Source organism: Pseudorca crassidens, chromosome 18 (genome assembly GCF_039906515.1).
Source record: "Pseudorca crassidens isolate mPseCra1 chromosome 18, mPseCra1.hap1, whole genome shotgun sequence".
NCBI lineage: Eukaryota > Metazoa > Chordata > Mammalia > Artiodactyla > Delphinidae > Pseudorca > Pseudorca crassidens.
The window spans coordinates 28868706-28893986 of NC_090313.1; the positions used below are offsets into that span (position 1 = coordinate 28868706).

Below are 25281 nucleotides of genomic sequence, written 5' to 3' on the forward strand. Positions count from 1 at the left end.
AGCATAGATGCAAAGATCCTCAACAAAAGACTAGCAAATAGAATCCAACAGCACATTAAAAGGATCATACACCATGATCAGGTGGGGTTTATTTAAGGAATGCAAGAATTCTTCAACATATGCAAATCAATCAATGTGATAATCCATATTAACAAACTGAAGGAGAAAAAACATATGATCATCTCAATAGATGCAGAAAAAGCTTTTGACAAAATTCAACACCCATTTATGATAAAAATCCTCCAGAAGGTAGGCATAGAGGGAACTTACCTCAACATAATAAAGGCCATATATGACAAACCCACACCCAACATCATTCTCAATGGTGAAAAACTGAAAGCATTTTCCGTAAGATCAGGAACAAGACAGGTTGCCCACTCTCACCACTATTATTCAACATTGTTTTGGAAGTTTTAGCCACAGGAATCAGAGAAGAAAAAGAAATAGAAGGAATCCAAACAGGAAAAGAGGAAGTAAAACTGTCACTGTTTGTTGATGACATGGTACTATACATAGAGAATCCTAAAGATGCTACGAGAAAACTACTAGAGCTAATCAATCAATGTGGTCAAGTAGCAGGATACAAAATTAATGCACAGAAATCTCTTTCATTCCTATACACTAATGATGAAAAATCTGAAAGAGAAATTAAGGAAACACTCTCATTCACCACTGCAACAAAAAGAATAAAATACCTAGGAATAAACCTACCTAAGGAGACCAAAGACCTGTATGTAGGAAACTATAAGACTCTGATGAAAGAAATTAAAGATGATGCAAACAGATGGAGAGATATACCATGTTCTTGGATTGGAAGAATCAACGTTGTGAAAATGACTCTACTACCCAAAGCAATCTACAGATTCAATGCAATCCCTATCAAACTACCAATGGCATTTTTTACAGAACTAGAACTAAAAAGTTCACAATGTGTATGGAAACATAAAAGACCCCAAATAGCCAAAGCAATCTTGAGAAAGAAAAACAGAGCTGGAGGAATCAGGCTCCCTGACTTCAGACTATACTACAAAGCTACAGTAATGAAGACAGTATAGTATTGGCACAAAAACAGAAATATAGATCAGTGGAACAGGATAGAAGGCCCAGAGATAAACCCACGCACATATGGTCACCTTATCTTTGATAAAGGAGGCAAGAATACACAATGGAGAAAAGGCAGCCTCTTTAATAAGTGGTTCTGGGAAAACTGGACAGCTACATGAAAAGAATGAAATTAGAACACTCCCTAACACCGTACACAAAAATAAACTCAAAATGGATTAAAGACCTAAATGTAAGGCCAGACAATATAGAACTCTTAGAGGAAAACAGGAGGAACACTCTATGACATAAAACACAGCAAGATCCTTTTTGATCCACCTCCTTGAGAAATGGAAATTAAAACAAAAATAAACAAATGGGACTTAATTAAACTTAAAAGTTTTTGCACAGCAAAGGAAACCATAAACAAGATGAAAATACAACCCTCAGAATGGCAGAAAATATTTGCAAATGAAGCAACTGACAGAGGATTAATCTCCAAAATATACAAGTAGCCCATGCAGCTCAATATCAGAAAACAAACAACAGAATCCAAAAATGGGCAGAAGACCTGAATGAACATTTCTCCAAAGAAGATATACAGATCGCCAACAAACACATGAAAGGATGCTCAACATCACTAATCATTAGAGAAATGCAAATCAATACTACAATGAGGTGTCACCTCATTGTGATATCTCAGAATGGCCATCATCACAAAATTTACAAACAATAAATGCTGGAGAGGGTGTGGAGAAAAGGGAACCCTCTTGCACTATTGGTGGGAATGTAAATTGATACAGCCACTATGGAGAACAGTACGGAAGTTCTTTAAAAACCTAAATATAGAACTACCATATGACCCAGCAATCCCTCTACTGGGCATACACCTTGAGAAAACCATAATTCAAAAAGAGTCATGTACCACAATGTTCATTGCAGCTCTATTTACAATAGCCAGGACATGGAAACAACCTAAGTGTACATGAACTGATGAATGGATAAAGAAGATGTGGCACATATATACAATGGAATATTACTCAGCCTTAAAAAGAAACAAATGTGTAGTGAGGTGAATGGACCTAGAGACTGTCATACAGAGTGAAGTAAGTCAGAAAGAGAAAAACAAATACTGTATGCTAACACATATGTATGGAATCTAAAAAAAAAAAAAAAAAGGTACTGAAGTACCTAGGGGCAGAACAGTAATAGAGACATAGACATAGAGAACGGACTTGAGGACACGGGGCGGGGGAAGGGTAAGCTGGGACAAAGTGAGAGAGTGGCATGGACATACATACACTACCAAATGTAAAATAGATAGCTAGTTGGAAGTAGCCGCATAGCACAGGGAGATCAGCTCGGTGCTTTGTGACCTCCTAGAGGGGTGGGATAGGGAGGGTGGGAGGGAGGATGATGCAAGAGGGAGGAGATATGGGGATATATGTATACATATAGCTGATTCACTTTGTTATACAGCAGAAACTAACACACCATTGTAAAGTAATTATACGCCAATAATGATGTTAAAAAAAAAAAAAAATGGTTCCAGAAAGGTGATCTTGCCTAAATGAGAGAAGGCAGGAAATAGCACATTTGGGGAGGAAGGTGAAAATAGCCTAGGACATTCTAAATGGGGGTGCTGGGGAGACAGATAAATAAGGATCTGGGTCAGCAACATAAATACAGGACTCAGGGTTTGGAATAAGGTCACCATCATGGACAACTATGGTGACCAGGATGAGCACTGCTCACCAGAAGAGAAAGCAGAGGATGAAGAGTGTCCATAAATGTTAGTACCACCCATTTCTAATTACCACGCTAATCTAGAGAGCCTGAGTCTTTCTTCTTTGAAATTATATGTGATAAACAGCATTTGAAACAAAAAGAGAAGAAAAATGCAAGTTCAAAAGCTCTTGAGCTCTTACCCCTTGTCAGCTTTCTGAAATGAAGTGGCCACTTTGACGATGTTTTCAAGATCCTGACCCCTTCAAACAAACAAACTCAAGTCAATGAAGGAGCTAAAATGTCTGATCTGTGTTCAGTGAAGAAAGCAAAACTCCAAGTGTTATCAGGAGTTACTGAGTTTAACTGAATAACAAAATAGTCTGTCATGTCAGCTCACGGCATTCACACACACACACACACACACACACACACACCAGTCACTCCACCTGGGCATTGGCTCTGCCATCTACTGCTCACTGAAATAACTGCAGTTTCTCCTAAAGACTGATATTGGTTGTACACAATTTATATACTTAAAAGGATATGGATAAATTGGGAGATTGGTATTGACATATACACATTACTATATATAAAATAGATAACTAATAAGAACCTGCTGTATAGCACAGTGAACTCTACTCAATACTCTGTAATGGCCTATATGGGAAAAGAATCTAAAAAAAAAAGGGTGGATATTAAAAAAAAAAAAAGGATATGGAAAAAAAATTCAATTAACTGCAAAAGTAAACACAGAAACATGTTCCGAAGTTTTTCTACCAACCAAGGAGCATTAAGCAACATATTCAGATGATCAATTAGTCCCTTATATGAGGTGAAAGTATCTGTCTTCTTATGTTTCCAAAGGGAAAGAAAGTACATTTAAAACTGTAGCTGAGCTTGAATCCCCTCTGGTCTCCCTAGGTCATGAAAAGGAATAATTAGGGAAATCCTTACAGCTTTACCTGTAATTAAGACCTGTGCTTCATAAATGATATCTTAGAAAGTTAATAGGGTTCCACGAAGATAGAATTTTGTAGTCAAGTAAATTTGGGAAACATAACCGACTTTTAGAGATTTGGAATATGTATAAGCACACTGAAGGTTCTGGGAAGTTCACGATAGAGAGCTCTATTCCATTGTGTTTCCTAAACATGTAAGCCATTAAATGCTTCTTTCACAAAACATTCATTGACATCTTGTGGCACATGGGACATAGTTTGGGAAAGATAGAGATAGAGCTGTACCTTAAGGTACTAAGTACAGGGTACTCTCCCCAAAGGTAAGATACCTGTGTGATGCATGCCTGAGAGTCAAGGGAGATAATAAAGAAAATAAAAATATGTAAGTTTGGCACTTTGGAAAATGTGTTTCAGTCAAAAAAAATTGTCTAAAAAAATTGGCTTATTATAATGGTTAAGATGGTAAATTATGTTAGGTTTTTAACCATAATAAAAAAATTGGTTTATCATATTGATAGATCTATAAAATAACATTGTTCAAAAACTAATTTTAAAAATAGTGTTTTTCAAATAAATAAATAAATATCCAAAACAAGTACTAAATTGGATGGGATGTTCAAGACAACAGGCGTAAACCAGCACTGTCAGGGGGAAACCTTGCTCAAAAGCATCAGTGCAATTTGTAAGCCTTTTTCTGATGGTGCAGGTGAAGCTGAATATGATCTTGTCATACAGCCAGTTCTAGGCAAAGCTTTTGCAGATGTTCAATCAAATAACTATATTTCCACCTATTCACTTACACGTCAACAACAGCGGTTTTCCTGTCTTAAGGGGTTTAATCTTATTCTGTTATCATGTTCAGACAATTTTGGTTGCTCATAATGTAATGCTTAGAATAGAAATAAAAGTAATAAAATTCTGTAGGTACATATAAAAACATTTATTACCCACTATTGAAGTCAGCTGGAAAACTGATTTGTCTATTTTATTATTAATTTTAGGTATGTTTGTGTTCCAACAAAGCATACTTTATCATATCTACAATTACACAGATATAGATATATAGATATAGACCACTATACCTTATATTTCTTTCAGCAGATCTGCTGGTTTCTGTATATGCACTTGGTTTAGGTGGACATATCTGCCTATATTTTTCAAGTTAAAGATAATGTCTGTTAGGTAAGAAAACACTTCTCTGTTAGATTTAAATTTATGAGAAAACATTTACATTCAAAGAGATGAAAGTGTGTTTGAACAATACCACTACTGGAGATAAAAATCTTCTAAATATGTTCATGTTCATTTTATTTTAGTTTCCAGTCATCAATAAAGAATTTTTACACTTATCTCTATTAGATAATGATACAATATTTAAAAATAATAAGAATCAGGGCTTCCCTGGTGGCTCAGTGGTTAAGAGTACGCCTGCCAATGCAGGGGACACGGGTTCCAGCCCTGGTCCGGGAAGATCCCACATGCCGCGGAGCAGCTGAGCCCGTGCGCCACAGCTACTGAAGCCCGCGCCCTGGAGCCCGTGAGCCACAACTGCTGAGCCCGCATGCCACAACTGTTGAGGCCCACGTGCCTAGAGCCCGTGCTCTGCAACGGGAGAGGCCACCTCAGTGAGAAGCCTGTGCACTGCAAAGAAGACCCAACGCAGCCAAAAATAAATAAATAAAATAAAAAATAATAAGAAGAAGAATCATTTTTTGTTAGGTATCAGATTTTTTTCTCAAAGACTTATCCCATTTGAATACTTATCCCATTTGAATACTTATCCCATTATCCCATACTTATCCCAAATACTTATCCCATTTGAATCCCATTTGAATATCCCATTTGAAATATGTTTTCTCAGATAAGATGGTAAAGACTTTCATATTTCCAGTACACCCACCACATTGAGAAAGACCACACTGAGTTGTTAGAATTAAATTTTACAGTACTAGGTTCTGTTACAATTTGTGATATAAGACTTTTCTCTGCTGTTTTTCTAAGTATCTGATTGGCCTACTTATACATTCTTGCTTGTTCTCAAGAAATTATATTCAACTATTTTTTTGTACTCCTGAGGACATGTGTTAATTACATAGGAAACACTTCCCTTTCATATTCTTTCATTAAAGTCATCTTGCTGTGATTAAAGTAATCAGGGTTTTAACATGCAAGTTGTCCTCATTTTATATTTAAGATCATTTGTGGAAGAAATAAATTAGAGTAGTAAAAATGGATTAGACCAGTTCCCACGGAATCTAGCTTCTTTTGAATCTGTACAAGGTCACTGCTCTAGAGTCCCGAGTTTTAGTTTAGAATTTAGGTGGTACTAACACCAACTTTTTTTAGCCCCCTAAAAAATCTTATTCAAATTAAGATTTAATTGTTCAGTACTATCAGAGTAAAAGGAAAAATAATGTAAGATAGAAAGCCTGAGAAGTTATTTTTAAGAGTATAATTATAACCGTTGCGCAAATTAAAAATTATAAATCTGGCCTATATTTTAATTAATTCAATGAAGAAGTATTCTCTTAACATTAAAAAAAAGTATCTTCTCCTCCCAAGGACAAAATTTCAAAGGTACTGTGAAATTTCACTGAATAGAAATTCAGACCTGGGTTTTTAACTCTTAGGTTGAATGCCTAAAGCTACACAGCCCTGCCACCCAATCAGCATTTTCTGGCTGAAGTTACCCCCTTAATAAAGAATAGTTCTCAAATTGTCTTACATGTTGTCAAAAGAATCACCATCAAAAAGTAAAAATACAAAAGAATCAAAGGCAGGCCATTAAGCAAATCTAATGTATTCAGTCTTCATTGAGATACCATTTTTTAAATCTCTCAATAATAATGGAAATGTGCCATGTAGGTCTTGAAAAACAGTTCGATACGATATGATTAAACTGTTTAACAGGAACACATGGGAAGATGTTCAGATCTCTGAATTTGTTTTTAAGTATTAATTATAGAGCACTGGAGATTCAAAGTAGAAAAGCAAGTCTGTCTTTTTTTCTTGGTTCGGAGACAAGTTAATTAGAACATTTTTTCAAATTTTGTGATAGTTTTGAAATAAATTACAAATGTCTCAATTAAAATAAGACTAAAGAACTACCCACTTCCTGGACATGACTACTGTTTAGTTTCTATATTGAAAGTACTTCCATAAGACAAGTAATGGCCATAAGTATCCAACGACAAACATAAATACACGTTTGTGTGGGCAAATAGAATTAGAAAATCTTTCCAAGTGCTTCTTCAGTGAATATGCACACAAAACATACCCATGATTTGCACAAAACAAGTCACAATTCATTTGCTTTCATTTCCCTTGAACTTCATTTTGCAAGAAATTCTGGAGTGCTAGGTCTTACCTGTTATCCCGCCTCAGCTGGTTAGGAGATGAAACAGGAGAACTGGGCTTTGGAGGTATTGGAGGGTGAACAGTTGGTTCCCTTTAGAACAGAAACAGCAGTTCATTTCACCATGGAAACACGTAAATTTTAGCATCTATTCACCAAATGCATTTATTGTCTATATGGAAATAGCTCATGCATCTTACAACCCTTGTGCATGAGCTACCTGAAAGGCCAGGATCTTTGGAGCTCTAAACTTTAAATAAGTCAAATTACAGGTATTTTAAAAGTTCATTTAATCAGATTTTTGGACACCCTGTCCTCCCCAACTATAGTTTGAAACATAATGTGTTCTTTAAACAGCTTAATATTTTACTAGACTGTCTCACTCAAGTTGTGACATTTTGGGTCAGCAGTGCACAGCATAGTAAATGGTTCTTGGGCATTAACATATAAGCTTCTTTAGGAATTATGCCAACTATCGAGCTGCTACGGAAACAGCAAGAAAGGTTTTTAATTGCACAGACCTCAAGGTGAAGTTGATTTGAAGCTCTTAACTAAATCTGACTTAAATATTGTCAGCACAGGCCAGTTTGATGCTGGCAAAGCTTACACACACTGTCAGCCTAAACTTTCCAACAAAGTGCCAAGGCAGCCTCTGAGCCGGCATGATTTGATCACCCAGGAACTAGAGCAGGCAATTATGGGCATATATGGGATGCAGTCAGAACTTTATCTAGGGCATGTCACCCCCCCACCCTGAAACTCCCACCTCAGTGGTTCCCCATTATCCTCAAGATAAATTCCATGAAAGTATCCCTGTGATCTAGACTCTCTGTACCCCTCTGGCTTCTGCAGCACCTTAGGGAGCAGGTAGGCTCTGGGGTCAGGCTGCCTGAATTGCCAGCTGTGTGACAATGGCCTAAACTGATTCCATTTCTTCATTTGTAATAACTCTTCCAATAGGATTGTTGGGGTGTTGTCAGGCCTGAATGAAATCATGATTTTATCTAACACATTTATTGGTAGCTTTCTATGCACATGGCACTCTACAAAGTGGGTAATTCCCCTGTTCTCAAAAGGCTTTCAATACACAAATAAATATATGACAGATGAAGAAGAGTACTAAGAAGAAAATAAAACAGAGTAAGAGAATATAGAGTGATGGTGTGGGAACACCTGTCTGTGATGTGAAATTTGAGCCAAGACCTGAAGGAAGTGATAAAATGAGCCATGAGGATATCGGAGGAAGAGCATATAAATATGGGCATCATCAGTTTCGAGATGGCATCTAACCCTTGAAACTGGATGAGATCACCAAGGAAGTCAGTGCAGGTAGAGATGAAAAGAGGGCCAAGCACGGACCCCTGATCCTTGCAATGTCCAGACATCAAGAATATGAGAAGGAAACAGTAAAAGAGTCTGAAAAGAAGTAGTCAAGGAGAAAAGAAGAGAAATATGAGGGTGTGGTTCCGGGAAGTCAAGTGAGACAAGTGTTTCAAGAAGCATTTGATCTGTCAAGTTGCATTTGGCCATGCCAAATGCTACGGACCGAGCAAATAAAACAAGAGTGGGGAGTTACCATGGTGTTGGCAATACGGTGGTCATTGTTAACCCTGATAAGAGCAGTTTTGATGGAGCAGTGGTGAAAAAACCTTCTAGGAGTGGATGTAAGGCAAAATGGGAGGCAGAGGCATTGATGTAGGTACTTCTTTTGAGGCATTTTGCAGTGAAGAGGGAAGAGAAAAATGGGAAGCTACCTGAAGGTTGATAGGTCAAGGAAGGTTACTAGAGTATGTAGATATGTTGATAGGAATGATACAGTTAAGACAGTAAATTTGATGGTGCAGGAGAGTAAGCAGAAAATTGCTAGACTTGGGAAACCAGGAGACCTAGGGCACAAGGAGGGGGAGTTTGGTCTTGGATGGAAGCACAGAGAGCTCACTCATTTGATCCTCACTTCAATCCCAGAGATAAGTATTCTGCTTCTTTCTATTTTACAGATGAAAAGACTGAGGCACAGAAAGTGAAAATAAATAACCCATGATGATACAGCTGTTAAGGGGCAGAGTGAGAAATCCAAACCAGGAAGTCTGGCTCCATAAGCCCTCCCCCAGCAGTGCTGCCTTTCAAGGACTCTTTGGGCAACACCAATGGCTTAGTTGAGGTTAAGGCTCATGGAATTAAAATAACTAAAATAAAAATAATTTTCTTTTGCCATGTTCAGCTGCTTTAGGAGCAGGAATGGACTAAACAGAGAGTTGGATTTAACGAAGTTTCTAATTCAGCCAAGAAAGTGGAACAAAGAATGATGACAAGGGAAGGGGTATGCAAGGAAGTGATTACAGCGAGGGAACGTGGGATCTGAGACGGACATGGAGGGAACTGAGGATATGAGGGGAGAGGAGCTGTTGAAAGATGGTAGAATCAATGGATTGGTGGTTGTGGTGGGGCTGGAGAACTGGAATCAGAGGACTAGAGGGACTGAGCTGGATAGAGTAGATAAAGCGTGAGTAGATAGAAAATGGAAGCCAGAAAGGGAAAGCTTTGAAATTGAAGTTTTGTAGTGTGTGTGGTTACTTACAAGGGCAAGATCTACCGGGGGCTGGGCTAGGACAATGGACAAGATCATTGGAGAGAAGATCAAGAGAGTGAAAGGCCAGGATGGGGAAGGATCCACTATATGGATTTGGGAATCAGCAGGCATTATGACAGGAGGGGTGTTTGTGGGAGACGATGAATCCAGTGCCAAAGTCTCCACGGAGTGAGGGTGAGTGGCTCAGAGACCTTCGGATGACTCCAGTGAGGAAGAGAAGCTCATGATGGCGTGGCTTCAAAGAGGATGAGGAGTTTTAGGGAGGAGGGAGTTAAACTTGATAGGAACTAGCAATATGGAGCAAACAGGATCCCGCCTCTTCCTCCAGACCCTGTGATACATGGGATTAGAAGAAAAGCAGCCCTCACTGCGAGACGAGCCTGAAGAGGAGCAAGTTTTGATGATACTGAATGATGTATCCAGGAAGGTTCAGTGAACAGGTTTGAGGGGTTGGGATGCTGTTAGGTTGGGTCATGTTCAGCGATGCACAGAGCTCTGTGGGGATGGTCCAGGTGACAAGAAATGATCTGATTGGAGTTCCCATGGGGATCCATGGCCACAGGGATGGGGGACCTGAAGGAATTAGTCCTGAAGCTTTCTGGCAGTGTGGTAGTGAGTTCCTGGGTGATGGGCAGTGGCGAAGCAGACACAGAGCCTGGTGGGTCTTCTGGTTCTTGTGTTGATGGTGGCTTTGAAGCCAGCAGGAGGGCATGCAAAGCATTAGAGCACCTCCTGGCTCAGTTTAAGTGCTGTGGCTGTTGTGCTCGTCCCATACAAACCCAGCGCTGTAGCTGGGCCAAACCACTTGCACTTCCTAAACCCATCTCACCACAACAGCACATTCTTTCTTCTCTCGGGCATACCTCCTTCTCCCTTTCACCTGGATACTCGCCTTACCCTTCAGACTCTATCTTGGGGATTACTGTCTGTAGTGGTACCCAACGCTGTGGTGAATACATTTCTACGTCTTCCCATAGCACACCTTCTTCACAACTCATACCATGCTGTTCTGAATTACACAGAATTTTTTTGTTTCCACCCTGCCTGGACTGAAAGCCCTAAAAGGATAGTTATATCCCAAGTACTAGGATTATATATGATGTTGGTGCCCAAGAAAGATGTGTTGAACGGTGGAGGGATTGGCTGAAATTCTATTTGGTAAGGAGGAAAATGGGTACTGAAGAGTGGCCTAAAACTTTAAAAACTGTTCAAGTTTAGCTGTCCCACAGAAGTCCATTGTTGATTCCACTACCTAATACCTAGTAGGTGCTGGGCGCTAAGATGAGTTATTGAGTAACATGATATGCCTGGAAAAAAATAATTTACAGGATAATAGTTGCCCCATTCTAACCTAATGCTAGATTTTACAATTAGATATTATTTTATTTATATTGATTACCATCATCTTCCCTTCTCAAAACATATCCCTGCATTGGGAATAAATTAATGTCACTCAAGTGATAATGTGTGTTTCATGTATCTGTGTCGATTAGCTGATTATATGCTTCTCTTCCAGGGATAGAGGAAAGGGTAAGAAGGTGGTCAGTCCCATCTATTAATGACAAGGCACTGGATATCTGAAAACAGGCAGGAGAGCAGTAACAAGAAGGAAGGGAGGATTACAAAAAAGGAGACAAGGGATGGTGCCCAACTTTGCTTATGCCAGAATCACATTGATAAAAAGCTAAATTTCTTCCATGTAAAGTGGCTAAGCCCTCAAAGAGGTGGATAAATATTGACTGTGTCTGAGAGTCAAAGATGAGTAGAGAAGATCTGGGTGCACAGGAAAGAGATGGCTTGGGGAAAGAAAAGCTAGGCGTGCAGTTGTGAAGGCCAGGAAAAGCAGAGGAGCGTATTTATTTCTGAGGGCGATGCATTTACACGCCTGTTGGCCTGGGCCAGGGCAAGTCCACCCTGAGGGCAATCCACCTCAAAGGAGCTTTCATTTGCATCTCTGCAGTGACAGCCACAGATGACAGAACCCCGGCCCTGGGGACAATGAGAGGAGTCATTCATGCCGTGCCAGGAGCTCGAGGCCATGCCAAGCAGGGGCATTAGAATGTGAGAGCGAGGCAGGAAGCTGTGGCCCGGAATGTTTTGAAGAGACAAAAACGAGAGACATTCATGTGGAATGATCCTGTTTGAACACCACTTTGAGACACACTGTTTAAGCTTGGATGAGTCGACCCTGGTTCTCCCCTCTGTCTTTCCCTCAACCCCATAAGACATTTGCAGGGTCAATGACACCACACTCATGGCTATAATTGTAAAGAATAATTTTCAGGAATCAAAAGGCAGCTTTCCCCAGCAACATGTGAAAACTTGCAGATTGTAGCCCAAAGGCCAGAGCTAATAGAAATAACACTGTCAACTTGTTTATATTTCCTCATTTTAATACGCTGCTGCAAAGATCACTTTTTGCATTATGGCTTTTTTGGAAAACATGCTTGGCTCTGTTACTTCTGTTCCAGATTGACTTTGAGAAGAACATTTCTATTACTCAGCACAGGTCAAAGTTGAAAGAATAACTGACTCTAAGAGTTGATGGTGAGTTTTCTTTTCACTTTCCATCATGCTTAGCTTTTGTGTCCCATAAATAGAATTTTTATTCCAACAATGGCAAAGGAGAGGGAAATTATATTTTTTGAGTAACATGCCAACTTGGCCAAGTTCTCACATACTTTATTTTATTCAATGCACACATCTATCCTGTGGAGTGTATATGTTTGTTTTTTTTTTTTTTCACTGAGTCTTAAAACAAGGTGAGTAATTTGCCCTGGATCACACTGCTAGTGACTCAGCCAAGGTTTTAATCTAGCCTTTCTCATGTCAAATCCCATGCTTTTCCCTCTATCACACTGTATCAAACCAATACTCTTCCAGGTATGACCACTGAAAATCTAAGAACAATAGGTTGTCCTGCATTATTTCCTTGCCCAAGACAGCATCAGTTCAAAAAGCACTTATTCCACAACTGCCCTAGTTATAATGTTAGGACACAGAACAACGTATGAGGCAAAGTTGGGCATTCAAAGACTAGAAAAGGTGTGGTGTGGTCCATGGTCTCAAAGAGCTTACAGATGCAAGGCATTCTAAAGATTCAAAAGAATCTTTAGATTCTTTGCTCAAAAGAATGATTGCTGTAACAATGTCTTACTTTCAGTGGCCAAGGACCATTTCAATGAGCCACACCACAACAATGGAGCATTCAGTGGGCTAAAATTCCAGACACCTAGGTTTTAGACTAGTTTTGCCACTAACTTTGATTTCATCCTCTCTGAAGAATCTGCTTCTTCATTTACAAAAGAATGAGACTGGTCCAGATCTGTGGCTGGTAAACCACTGCATGACCATGGGAAGGCAGAGTGATTGCAAGGAATCCTCAGTTCCACAGAGCCCTGAGGACTTGCTGTGGATTAAGTACCTTGAACATTCATATACTGCACTTTCTAAATGTGTGTAGATTCAGTTGTGGTTAATAAAATGTAAATTAGTATAATTTAGGTTGGATCTATAAGAGCTCAAATAAACTTTAGCTGTCAATAGACACAGAGGGACAGAAATTTTCAAGCATTGCAGAATCCATAGCAGCACATTCTGAATTAGCTTTCTCCTCATTCTATTCAAACAAGACTTTTCAAAAATAATAAACCTTGACTCAGGTTAATGTTCTAATTACTTTGAATGTCTATAATGTGTATTCTAGGGATTCAGATAAGATTTTTAAATCACTATACTCTGACATTTTACTGAGAGTATTAGACTCCTAATTTTTACATGACAGATTCTAGTTAATACAAGAAGGTTTTTGTTTAGATAGGTTTTGTTGAGATAGAAATAAATATATAGTATGATTTAATTTAACATAGTATGATTTAATTTAACATAGTATGATTTAATTTAGGGTGACAGCAAACTTTGTAGAAGGTTTGGTACCAATAGAGTTAAAAATGTTGCAGCATAATTAGAAAAGCTACATTTTACCGTTTATAGCTACAGACAGAAAAATATAATTGTAGTGCAAGGTTGCCATAGCAACCCACTTCTCAATCAGGATTTTTTTCCTCCTTCAAATCTACCAATCAGCTAAGTGGAAGTGAAAACCACTGAAAGAGAAGAGGTTGAAACAAATATGGATGGGAAATTATGAAAGTATGTAGCAAGCATTTAACAATATGATAATTTCCTACGTGTGTTTCCACTATTTTAATTTTATCACATATTATATAGTTTCTTTTCTGTCTTTGGAAATGACTACAGAAAAAAACACATTGGTTTTTTGGTAGTGGTGATGGCTTCACTGTTGCTCCTGAATCATTAGAATGGGTAACATCATAAACATTCATATTGTCTGTTAAACAACTACCTAAACTGGGTTTCAGTGAGTTTCTTAAATGAGCTTCGTATGCCATTTAAGCACTGCATCTCTAAGTCACCTAAATACAGAATCAGAAGCACTTGAATGTACCATGAACTGAATACCGATATTGAAAGGTGGGTTCTGAAATCAGAAGCAACATTAATATCACCTTCCTAGAAATGCTGTGCCTATGTTTTATTGTGATTTGACTGAGCATCTCTCATGAATGGCACCTATCATCCACGCCATTGGCTCAAGCCCTGGCAAATGTTATCACTCTTTTGAAAGACTCAAAGATGAGAAAAAGTTTAAGAACTTGAAAAATTAAGACACACACTAGTGCTTGCTGACAAACTGCTTTGTGTCAGGCTTTCTGATAAATCTTAAAATGAAAAAAGTGGGAAAGGAAAAACTTTCACTGGCTCTGACCTTCTAAATTTCTGTACTGATGACATGTATATTTTCTTTTATACATATTTCAGAATCTTTAGTACACAGAGCTCAAATTACATAAAAGCAAAGCATTAACTCTTAAAATAGAAGCAATCTTCTGAAAAGGTACCTAAGCTTATCACAAATTACAAATATCTACCCATAATGTCTTACACAAAAAGGCATTTTTCTACATGGCATTGAATTTGTAATTACTGGATTTACTGCTATCACTAAACATAACTGATCATGGATGAGTGCAGAGAATGCCTCTTAGACAGGAATCCCATAGTTCTACACACACGAGTAGACGCAAGCATGTGTGAGCTCGCATGCGCACACACGCTCAGAGCCCGTGCTCTCTGGCGTTAGAACCTTTGCCACTCCTCTCCTTTCTGCTCGGAGTGGCTCCATCCCCACCTCGCCTCTGCACCTGGCATACTCTTATTTCATTCTTTAAGGTTTACCTCAGGCATGTCCTCTTTTGACCCCACTGTACCCCAAACACATCCTCTATTGCCTCCCTCTCCATGCTCCATATTCTGTGGCTATGTCAACCTCAGTGTTTATCATCCCCCAGGACCCGCTCTCAGTCAGGGCCTGCCTTCATGGGTGGCACTCCTCTCTCAAAATGACTCCCTGACAGACACTGAGTTTCTTGAAATAGGGACTGGATCTTACTCATTTTTGTATTCCTGGCCTCTAGCAAAGTCCTTTGCTAGCACATAGTCAGGGCTCAACAAATGTTTTGGAAAGAGAGAGAAAGAGGGATGTTTAAACAGTCATTATATCTTAAACACAGAGAATAAAGCCTAATGACAAAGAGACAATAACAGGTTGAGGGAAACTCCTTATCTTGTAAATACTAAGATGTATTGGGCTTCCCTGGTGGTGCAGTGGTTAAGAATCCGCCTGCCAATGCAGGGGACACGGGTTTGAGCCCTGGCCCGGGAAGATCCCACATGCCACAGAACAACTAAGCCCGTGCAACACAACTACTGGAGGCCATGCACCTAGAGTCCGTGCTCTGCAACAAGAGTAGCCACTGCAATGAGAAGCCGGCAAACCGCAACGAAGAGTAGCCCCTGCTCACCTCAACGAAGAGTAGCCCCCGCTCACTGCTACTAGAGAAAGCATGCGTGCAGCAACGAAGACCAACACAGCCAAAAATAAATAAATAGATTTTTTTAAAAGAACCTATTAAGATGTATTAAAATTAATCAATCAATATGTACTTATTGATAAATTACTATGGGTAAATTTATTGATGGGTCAAAGGGTTATAAGATGATGCCATCTAGTTGATGAGTATGCCCCCAAAAAGTAATGTTTCAAGGTAATGCACAATTAATTGCCAAGTGAGGGTTGCAGACAATAAACTAACATTCTGAGTTCAAAGGATTAAAAACAACCTTTTGGCCTGAGAAAGCTGTGTGGAGGAATTAAGATTCAGACCAGACTCTGAAGGATGGGCTGGTTTTGGATGGTAGAATGCGCCCACCTCCTCTACCTTCACCCTGCCTACCTCTCATCACACCTCACCTTAACCACGTAATTGCACTAGTTATTTTCCGGCTTCTCCTCTACCATTGGATGTGTAGAAACATCATGCTTCAACTTTCATTTTCTTCTCATTTAGTATTTTCTCCATAGGTAACCTCTCTTTGAATGTACTACATTTAAAATCTTTGGAATCATTCCCAAATCTGGATCTCAGGCACCAACCTCTCACCTGAACACCTCTCACGTTTTTCACTGCTTGGAAATTAACCTCCACAAATACATCCTTTTAGTATCCCAGACCACTTGCTCAAACCAATGCACATTCATTCAGCTTCTTAAAACCAATTGTGTGCTCCCAATTCTGCTCCCATTTCTTCCTACCTCGGTTGGTGGCATCATTATGCTTAAAATCACCCTGGGCTTGAAAACCTGGCATTGTGTAACTCCTCTGCTTCCCCCAAATCCCACACCTTTTTCAGAACCTTTCCCCTGAATCCTCTGTTAAAAGCTCTCCCTACCACATCAGAGCTCCCAGAAAATGTTGATGCTTTTCTCATGATCACATAGCTGATGTTGTGTTATGGTTACCTGTGCATCCATGTTATCAACTTTTGGAGCTATAAAATCCTCCAAGCCGCTGCTGCCTTCAGAGTTCTCTGACTCAGGAACTGCCTACTATGCTGCTGAGCGTTGACCCCTAGACATGTAGGCTCCCTCTGTGATCCTTCTCTCTCTCAGGAGTTCCCTTGCCCTCCTCCCCTTTTGGGTTATGGCCCCTGTGCTGTTATCTTTGGAAGGTTTCATGCTGGGAATGACTCCCTCTCCATGCAAACCTGTCAAAGCACTTAGTTTGCTACTGCCCACCCCCAAGTGGTCATATCTTTTTCTTTGATCAGCACCGTGAAGTTCCTGGAATTCACTACAATGACTATTGAATAAGGGGAGTAAGCGAGACAGTTTTGGTGTTTTAAGTGTGGATGATTGAATGTTTATTTTGTTTTGACACAAGAAAATAATTTTATTTTAAAAGGTAGCATATAATACCTCCCAAAGAGTGGATATGTCATTGTGTATGGTTGTGAGGATGAGATTCTCTGAGGATAGCCTGGGACAGCAAAAGACAACTAAACTACCAGGCATAAGTAATTAATAAGAATTTAGGGGGTGGGGGTTAGAGGGGAAAGAAGAAGAAAGGAAGGTGAAAAAGAGAAAAAGAGAGATGGAAGAAAGAAGAAGGGGGGCTGCTGAGCAAAATAGCAACAGGGTCAGGCTTGTAGAAAAATGTCAACCAATGAGAAATGGTCAATTACAGGAGTGGCCAAAGAACTTACAAACAGGAATTTCTAAAACTACGTTTTACATCGTTTGGTCTGGGCTTTTACAATGTATTGCTACTCCCATCATCCCATATCTTTATTTAAACGTTAATGCAAATAGTATTTGGACAAATCAAGGAAAAGAAGCTGCCATCCTCAATGTCTGAGTTAATGTGGAGAAGAGAGAACAGAACAGAGAACAGTCAGAAGTGCCACTTTGAAGAGAGTTCAGATCAAAACATGGGCCCAAGGACACAGTGTCCTGGATGGGGGAGAAGACAGCACAACGGGCAGAGGAAACCTTATATGCTAAGGGTCTGTAGAAGGTGGGAGTATAGCACATTTAACACAGATTAAGTGACTGGAACAGAGGGCAAGGGGGAATGACGAGGGATGGAAGGGAAGTAAGGACAGGCAGTTAATGCTAAGGATTTGGGTCTTTATTCTAAGAACAATGAAGAGTTGTATTTTTATTTAGGAGGGTGATATGTTCCAATTATCCTTCTAAAAATATCAGTCTGGCAACTGTGTAGGCAAGAGATTAGGGGAATGGATATCAGGGTGAATAAAGGGAGAATATTTAGGTAGCTATTGTTGTAGTTCAGGGGAGATATGATGATATAAATGGAGAGAGGTATGTAATTCAAGAGGCATTTGGGAGGTAAATTGACAGGATTTGCTGATGGATTGGATACTGGTGGTTAAGGGAAGAAAGCTATAAAAAAGACTTCAAGATTTCAAGGACATCAATTGACTAGAGGATAGTGTTATTGAGATAGAGGACAAGGTTAGTGAAGAGAATTATGAATTTCGTTTTGAACCTGTTGAGTCTGCAATACTTTTGGGATATTTAAGTGAAGGTGTCAAGTAGGCAGTTGACTAACCAAAGGTAACTCAGAGACAAGGTGTGGAGTGGATATAAACAAAGGAGTCAGGAGCATACAAGTGGCCACTGAAGCCATGGGCATGGATGACTTGTCAAAAGGCAGACACTGAACAAGAAGAGAAGAGGGATATTAAGTCTTTAGGAACATCAACATTTAAGGGCTTGGTAGAGGATGGTGAAGTAGCAAAGGCAGCTGAGATAAAATGGCTAGAGAAATGTAGGCACACCTCAGAGATATTGTGGGTTCAATTCCAGATCACTTCAATAAAGTGAATATCGCAATAAAGCAAGTCACAACTAGTTTTTTGATTTCCCAACACATGTCAAAGGTATGTTTATACTACACTGTAGTCTATTAAGTGTGCAATAGCATTATGTCTAAAAAAATGATGTACACACCTTAATTAAAAATACTGTATTGCTAAAAAATGCTAGCTATCATCTGAGCCTTCAGCATGTCACAATCTTTTTGTAACAGCAACATCAAAGATCATTGATCATGGATCACCATGATAAATACAATAACAAAAAAGTTTGAAATATTGTGAGAATTATCAAAATGTGACACAGAGACAAGAAGTGAGCAAATGCTTTTGGAAAAATGGCACTAATGCACAGGGTCCCCACAAAACTTCAATTTGTAAAAAACAGTATCTGTAAAGCACCATAAAGCAAAGTGAAATTAAACAAGGTATGCCTGTAAACAACAACAACAAACAACAACAACAAAAAACCCAAGAGTGTGTTGGGGTTGGTGGGAGGAGGATGGTTTCAAAAGACAATGAGAGACAAGATTTTTAAAGGCATGAATAGCCAGTGGCACCTTTTGAAAGGTCAGTTAGTCATAGGGATGGATATGTCAACAAGAATGTATCAGCAAGGTCATTAGTGACCTTGAGGAGAGTTGTTTCCATGAGCTAATGGTAGGAACCAGAAGATGAAGGTGGCCAGTGTCATCAACTCTTCTGAGAAATTTGGCTGTGATGGAGAGACAGGGTGCCAGCTAAACAGATTTATAAGGTTAGGCTATTAATTTTTAGAGGCTATTTTTTAAGATGAAAGGGATTTGAACATGGAAGGGGGGGGAACAGTGAAGCAGGGGTTTGATCATATAGGTAGGAGAGACAGATCAATGTAATGAGGAACAAAAATTATAACGCTAAAAGATTGATTCAGTCCCGATTAAAACGAAAAGAAATGACAGGTTCTGATGGCATTTGAAAAGAAGATTTTAGAGGAAGTAATCTTGTTGACACAGGTTGGTCATTCAAAACACTATATTGATGGTTTCCCTTCACAATAAGAGAAGGAAGAGACGATCAGAGAACACTTACATCCAATGACCAAGGAGCATGAAATCAGCTAGAAAAAGTTTTATTTAAGCTCAGAACTTTATCTGCTATGTCTTACTATCATGAATTACAGCTTCTCTCTTTAATCTTGTTTTATAAAAAAGGGAGCAAGAGGCTTTCAAAGGTATTTGACTTTTAACTCCAAAATTTTGTTTGATCTCCCAGATCTTAACCCTCTTATTGCAAGACTAATGTATTTCATACATAAAATGATACTTGTTTTAAGAAATTGCTTTTTTTGGGTGGGGTATAAATTGGGAGATTGGGATTGACATATATACACTAATACGTATAAAATAGGTAACTAATTTAAAAAATCCAATTTAAAAATTTGAAAAAAAAACTTAACCACAATTATTTTCATTTTTATAAATCCCTCTATCTTTTGTCCCAAGCTTCCATATTTTTATATTACTGTATTTGTGATATGCATTTAATTTTAATTGTTTTTTCTTTTTAAAATTATAACATCATAATTCTCCAAGTTTTTATGTAGTTTATATAATATAATTTCATAATACTTATTTTACCTTCTTATAATTCAATTATGTTTCCTGCCCAACCTTTCTAGTAGTGAATTTTATAAGTTTACTACCAACTCAATGAAGTCAAAATGCATTTTATTTGTTGCTCAATCATTAAAAAAATTGCTTTTTTTTTCTTTAGCTATAACATATGGTTATTTTAGAAAATTAAATATGCTCATTTAAGCTCTAGTTGAACTCACCAACCTTATGTTAATTATATAGAGAGAATTACACGTAGATATAGTTCTAGATGTAGATGTAGAAATACATATAGACATAAACACAGACTTACAGAGTCATAGGTATAGATATACATATAAATATAGATAACAGTGTGATATCATGGGTTCTTCTGTTGATAAAAAAGCTTAAGACCCTTTGGGTACAGCTTATATCATGCCTGTAATAGATTTTAATCCAAACACAACTAAGTTTGGTTCTTCCACACTATGTAAGTCAAGAAAGGAACAACTGAGGGATGGATGGGATGCTCCATGGTATCAAAGATCATGGAGAGGTCAAGGGGGAACAAAGTTAGGGAAAATGACCCATTCCTGTAATGACTGGCAATGGGTGTGTAGGAGAAAATGAAATCTCTGGGAAAGATTAGGTGATGGAAAAAATGAAGGTTCACAAAATGAAGAACAGAAATGAGAGTGAGAGTGTTGGTATTAAGGGGAAATTCTTTTGCATAAGATAGGAGGGGAGAGGAAGGGAGAAGTAGACCAGTGAATAAGCAAAGGTTGAAGGGAAATAAGCTTAGCATTGAGCTATTAGTGAGTATTAAAAATCGTAGTCGTTCATGATTATCTGTTTTTGACCTATTTTCATTTTCTTTTTGTTCTTCTGGGAACAAAGATCTCTCTTTGAAGACTGTGCTTCCTTTCATCATTTAATAATTGCTTCTATTTTTCAGTTTTTACTAAAAAGGCTATTTCTCAGCCCTGAGAATGCACTGACATTAAAGGTGAGAAACAGAAATTGTACTTTGAGCTCTTCCAAAGAAAAGCACTTTAGAAATCAAAGGCATTGCTATAGTGTTATTATTCTCTCCTTCCCCTGAAAGCTTGGCATGACATTAGCTCAGATCCTTGAAGAGAAGTCTTTCAGTCTAGCCATTATATTAATAATCTGTGACTCTGAGAAAGGAATGGATATCTAAATTCACCGACCTTATCCAATAATCTTCCCTCTCCCTTAGTTCCGGTGCTAGGGATCTGATCCAAGAATCAGAAATAGGAGCATTGTAACTTATTTTATCTTCCATGTAAATCACATCCAGCTATGAATAAATCGGAAGGGCATATAGCCAAGCACTATCAGTTCTGTGCAAACAGAGATCCACAGCTGAATGGGCATTGAACACATGAGATGTTAGCTCATGAATAATCCTTTTGTATCTTTACAAAGTTATATAAACAGTTGCTTATTATGATGATGATTTACATTAATAATGGAATAATAAATAGAAGATAAAAATAACAAGTTATTTTGGAAATAAGTGATAAATATTTCTTGGAAATAAGTGATAAATATTTCTAAGTGTCAGTTACTGTCTATCAAGAAAAAACTGGTTGGATCTTAAAGTATTATCTTACAATAGTAACTAGCAAAACCCATAGTTAATATTTTCCCACTTAGATAGCTCCATGAAAGGTATCACTCATGGAGAAATAGCTAAACACAGCCTGAGGAGAAAGGAGGTTTTAAACTAGAAATATAATCCACATTTGGCAATTCATATAATTGTAAATCACCCATAGATGAACAGGTTTTAAAAGAAAATATTTTAAAAGGTGAATGTAATTCCAAGTTGTGATTGTTCAACATGTTCAATAATTTTATATATATGTTATACACATATAATAAATACATATGTACACACACATACATGCAGATGCAGCCAGAAGTATGAACAAGACAACTTGAGCTCTTTGTGTCTATTAGACAACTAAAATTTATTTATGTCCTTCCAGATTCAACTTAAATTTTAAGACATTTATTTCCAAATATTCCTATTATTTAGAATACTCCTATTCCAAATATTCCTATTATTTGGAAATAAAAGAGACATTAAAACCCTGTGCAACAGATGAAAACTTCTGGAAATAAAACAATATCGTATGAAACAAGCACACTGTTTCATAACTCTTTTCCAATTGTTGAACTGGGACAATAAAGCCCATTTAAACATGGAAATATTTGGTGAAGATACTCTAGGGGTTGATGACATAAAAACAATTTTGGATACCCTAAAGCAAAACCAGCTTGGAGACCTATTTTCCTTCGAGTGTTAGTGATGACATAGATTATGGGAGTCCTACACTTGTGTCTACTTCTTTGAAGGCTCAAACGCAGGCTCTGTGTTTTGTTCACTGATATCTCCCAAGATCCTAGAACAATATCTGGCATACAGTAATCACTTATTAAATATTTATTAAGTTAAATAGTTGTTGACATTCCCAGCATGGAAATTGTAGAACAAGGTGTCCTCCTCATGCTCTGTAATTTTACCTGTAACTATTGCTCTCAACAATAACAAAAAAGTAAAAAAAAAGCAAAACAAAACAAAAACAAACAAACAAAAATCCCCCACTTATCTGTCACTTAAAGTTTACGAAGAACTTGCCATACCTATTCCCATCCAGATATCTGGGCTTGTCATAGCCAAAAATCGCTGTGCACCAGGAGCCCACACTGGAGTGCCACCACCTAGTGTTTGTTCTCTCCTCTGCTACCCTTATGGATTGAATTATGTCCTCTCCAAATTCATGTGTTGGAGCCCTAACCCTCAGTGCCTCAGAATGTGACCTAATTTGGAAATAGGGTCATTGCAGACGTAAGTAGTTAAGTCAGGATGAGCTCATACCAGAGGTGGTTGGGCCCCATATCCGATATGACTGGTGTCGTTGTAAGAAAGTGAAATTTGGACACAGACACGCACACAGGGAGAACACCACGTAAAGATGAAGGCAGAGATTGGGATGGTGCTTACACAAACTAGGGAACGCCAGAGATTGCTAGGAAAACACCAGAAGCCAGGAGAAAGGGTGGAACAGATCCCCTCTCACAACCCTCAGAAGGAACCCTGCTGACACCTTGATCTTGGACTTCTAGCCTCCAGAACTGTAAGACAATAAATTTCTTTTAAGCTACTCACTTTATGGTACTTTGTTAAAGCAACCCTTAGCAAACTAAAAATACAGGCACTTACTCCTCAAAGCTTGTCAGATTTCCTACCAGGGCCACTTGTATCCTGACCTCACTTTCACTGGGCACTGTCTTATTCAGTTCTCAGAGTTCACAAAATTGCCCCCAGTTTATTCCAAAGCATCCACAATTATACGTTGTCAATATCTAACAGATTCTTCCATCACATGACATCTCAATTACCTTTGACACCTTTCACTTACCTTGTGCTCGCTCCTGTGCTTGGGGCGGTCTTATAACCTGGAGGGGGCGGTGGAAACCAGGACTGTCTGTTAAGAAATGGCATCAATTATAAACATGGAAAGGCTTGACCCCACCCACATGTCTACCAGGAAAAGCTGAAAATAAATTGACAGTTAAAAAGGCAATAAGATGACTTTCCTACAAGGTCTTGGAAATAAAATGAAAACTACTTACTTCCTGCCATAGGAAGTAACTGTCTATATTCCAGGCTATTTGGAATATAGTAAACCCCTTTTCCCATTTCCAAGTAAAACACTTTTCGCATTTCCTTTGACACTAAACAATGTAGACATTTCTTTAAAAAGAAATCTGGGGGAGGGGCTTCAAGATGGTGGAAGAGTAAGACACGGAGATCACCTTCCTCCCCACAACTACATCAGAAATACATCTACACGTGGAACAACTCCTACAGAACACCTACTGAACGCTGGCAGAAGACCTCAGACCTCCCAAAAGGCAAGAAAGTCCCCACATACCTGGGTAGGGCAAAAGAGAAAGGAAAAAACAGAGACAAAATAATAGGCACGGGACCTGCACCAGTGGGAGGGAGCTGTGAAGGAGGAAAGGTTTCCACACACTAGGAGCCCCTTCACTGGCAGAGATGGGGGGTGGCAGAAGGGGAAGGCTTCGGATCCGTGGAGGAGAGCGCAGCAACAGGGGTGTGGAGGGCAAAGTGGAGAGATTCCCGCACAGAGGATCGGTGCCAACCAGCACTCACCAGCCCAAGAGGCTTATATGCTCACCCACCAGGGCGGGCGGGGCTGCGATCTGAGGCTCGGGCTTCTGTTGGATCCCAGGGAGAGGACTGGGGTTGGCTGCGTGATCACAGCCTGCAGGGGGTTAGTGCCCCACGGCTAGCCGAAAGGGAGTCCGGGAAAAAGTCTGGAGCTGCCGAAGAGGCAAGAGACTTTTTCTTGCCTCTTCAGTTCCTGGTGCGCGAGGAAAGGGGATTCAGAGTGCCGCTTAAAGGAGCTCCAGAGACGGGCACAAGCCGCGGCTAAAAGCGCGGACCCCAGAGACGGGCATGAGACTCTAAGGCTGCTGCTGCCATCACCAAGAAGCCTGTGTGCGAGCACAGGTCACTATCCACACCCTCCTTCCGGGGAGCCTGTGCAGCCCGCCACTGCCAGCGTCCCGTGATCCAGGGACAACTTCCCTGGGAGAACACATGGTGTGCCTCGGGCTGGTGCGATGTCACACCGGCCTCTGCCACGCAGGCTCTCCCCGTATTCGGTACCTCTCCCTCCCCCCACGGCCTGAGTGAGCCAGAGCCCCCTAATCAGATGCCACCTTAACCCCATCCTCTCTGAGTAAGGAGCAGGCACCCTCAGGCGACCTACACGCAGGGGCGGGCTGAAATCCAAAGCTGAACCCCAGGAGCTGTGCAAGCAAAGAAGAGAAAGGGAGATCCCTCCCAGAAGCCTCAGGAGCAGCAGATTAAAGCTCCACAATCAACTTGATGTACCTTGCAACTGTGGAATACTTGAATAGACAACGAATCATCCCAAATTGAAGAGGCTGACTTTGGGAACAACGATATATATACATTTTTTCCCTTTTTCTATTTTTCCCTGTGGATGACAGGGTCTTGGTGCTCTGACTGGGCGTCAGGTCTGTGCCTCTGAGGTGGGAGAGCCAAGTTCAGGACACTGGTCCACCAGAGACCCCCCAGCTCCATGTAATATCAAAAAGCAAAAATCTCCCAGAAAACTCCATCTCAACACCAAGACCCAGCTCCACTCAACGACCAGCAAGCTCCAGTGCTGGACACCCATTGCC

The 25281-nt window shown here is 39.5% G+C and overlaps 1 protein-coding gene across 1 annotated transcript in view; it reads right to left on the reverse strand.

The window, feature by feature from the left end:
- Positions 1-25281, reverse strand: part of SCEL (sciellin) — a 326730-nt gene that overhangs the window by 64016 nt on the left and 237433 nt on the right. Inside the window, exons 12-15 of the mRNA XM_067713410.1 lie at positions 23463-23528; positions 7096-7176; positions 4811-4876; positions 2970-3029 (exon numbers count right to left, since the gene is read on the reverse strand). Of these exons, the coding sequence (XP_067569511.1) occupies positions 2970-3029; positions 4811-4876; positions 7096-7176; positions 23463-23528 (273 nt within the window). The remainder of the gene's footprint in view (positions 1-2969; positions 3030-4810; positions 4877-7095; positions 7177-23462; positions 23529-25281) is intronic.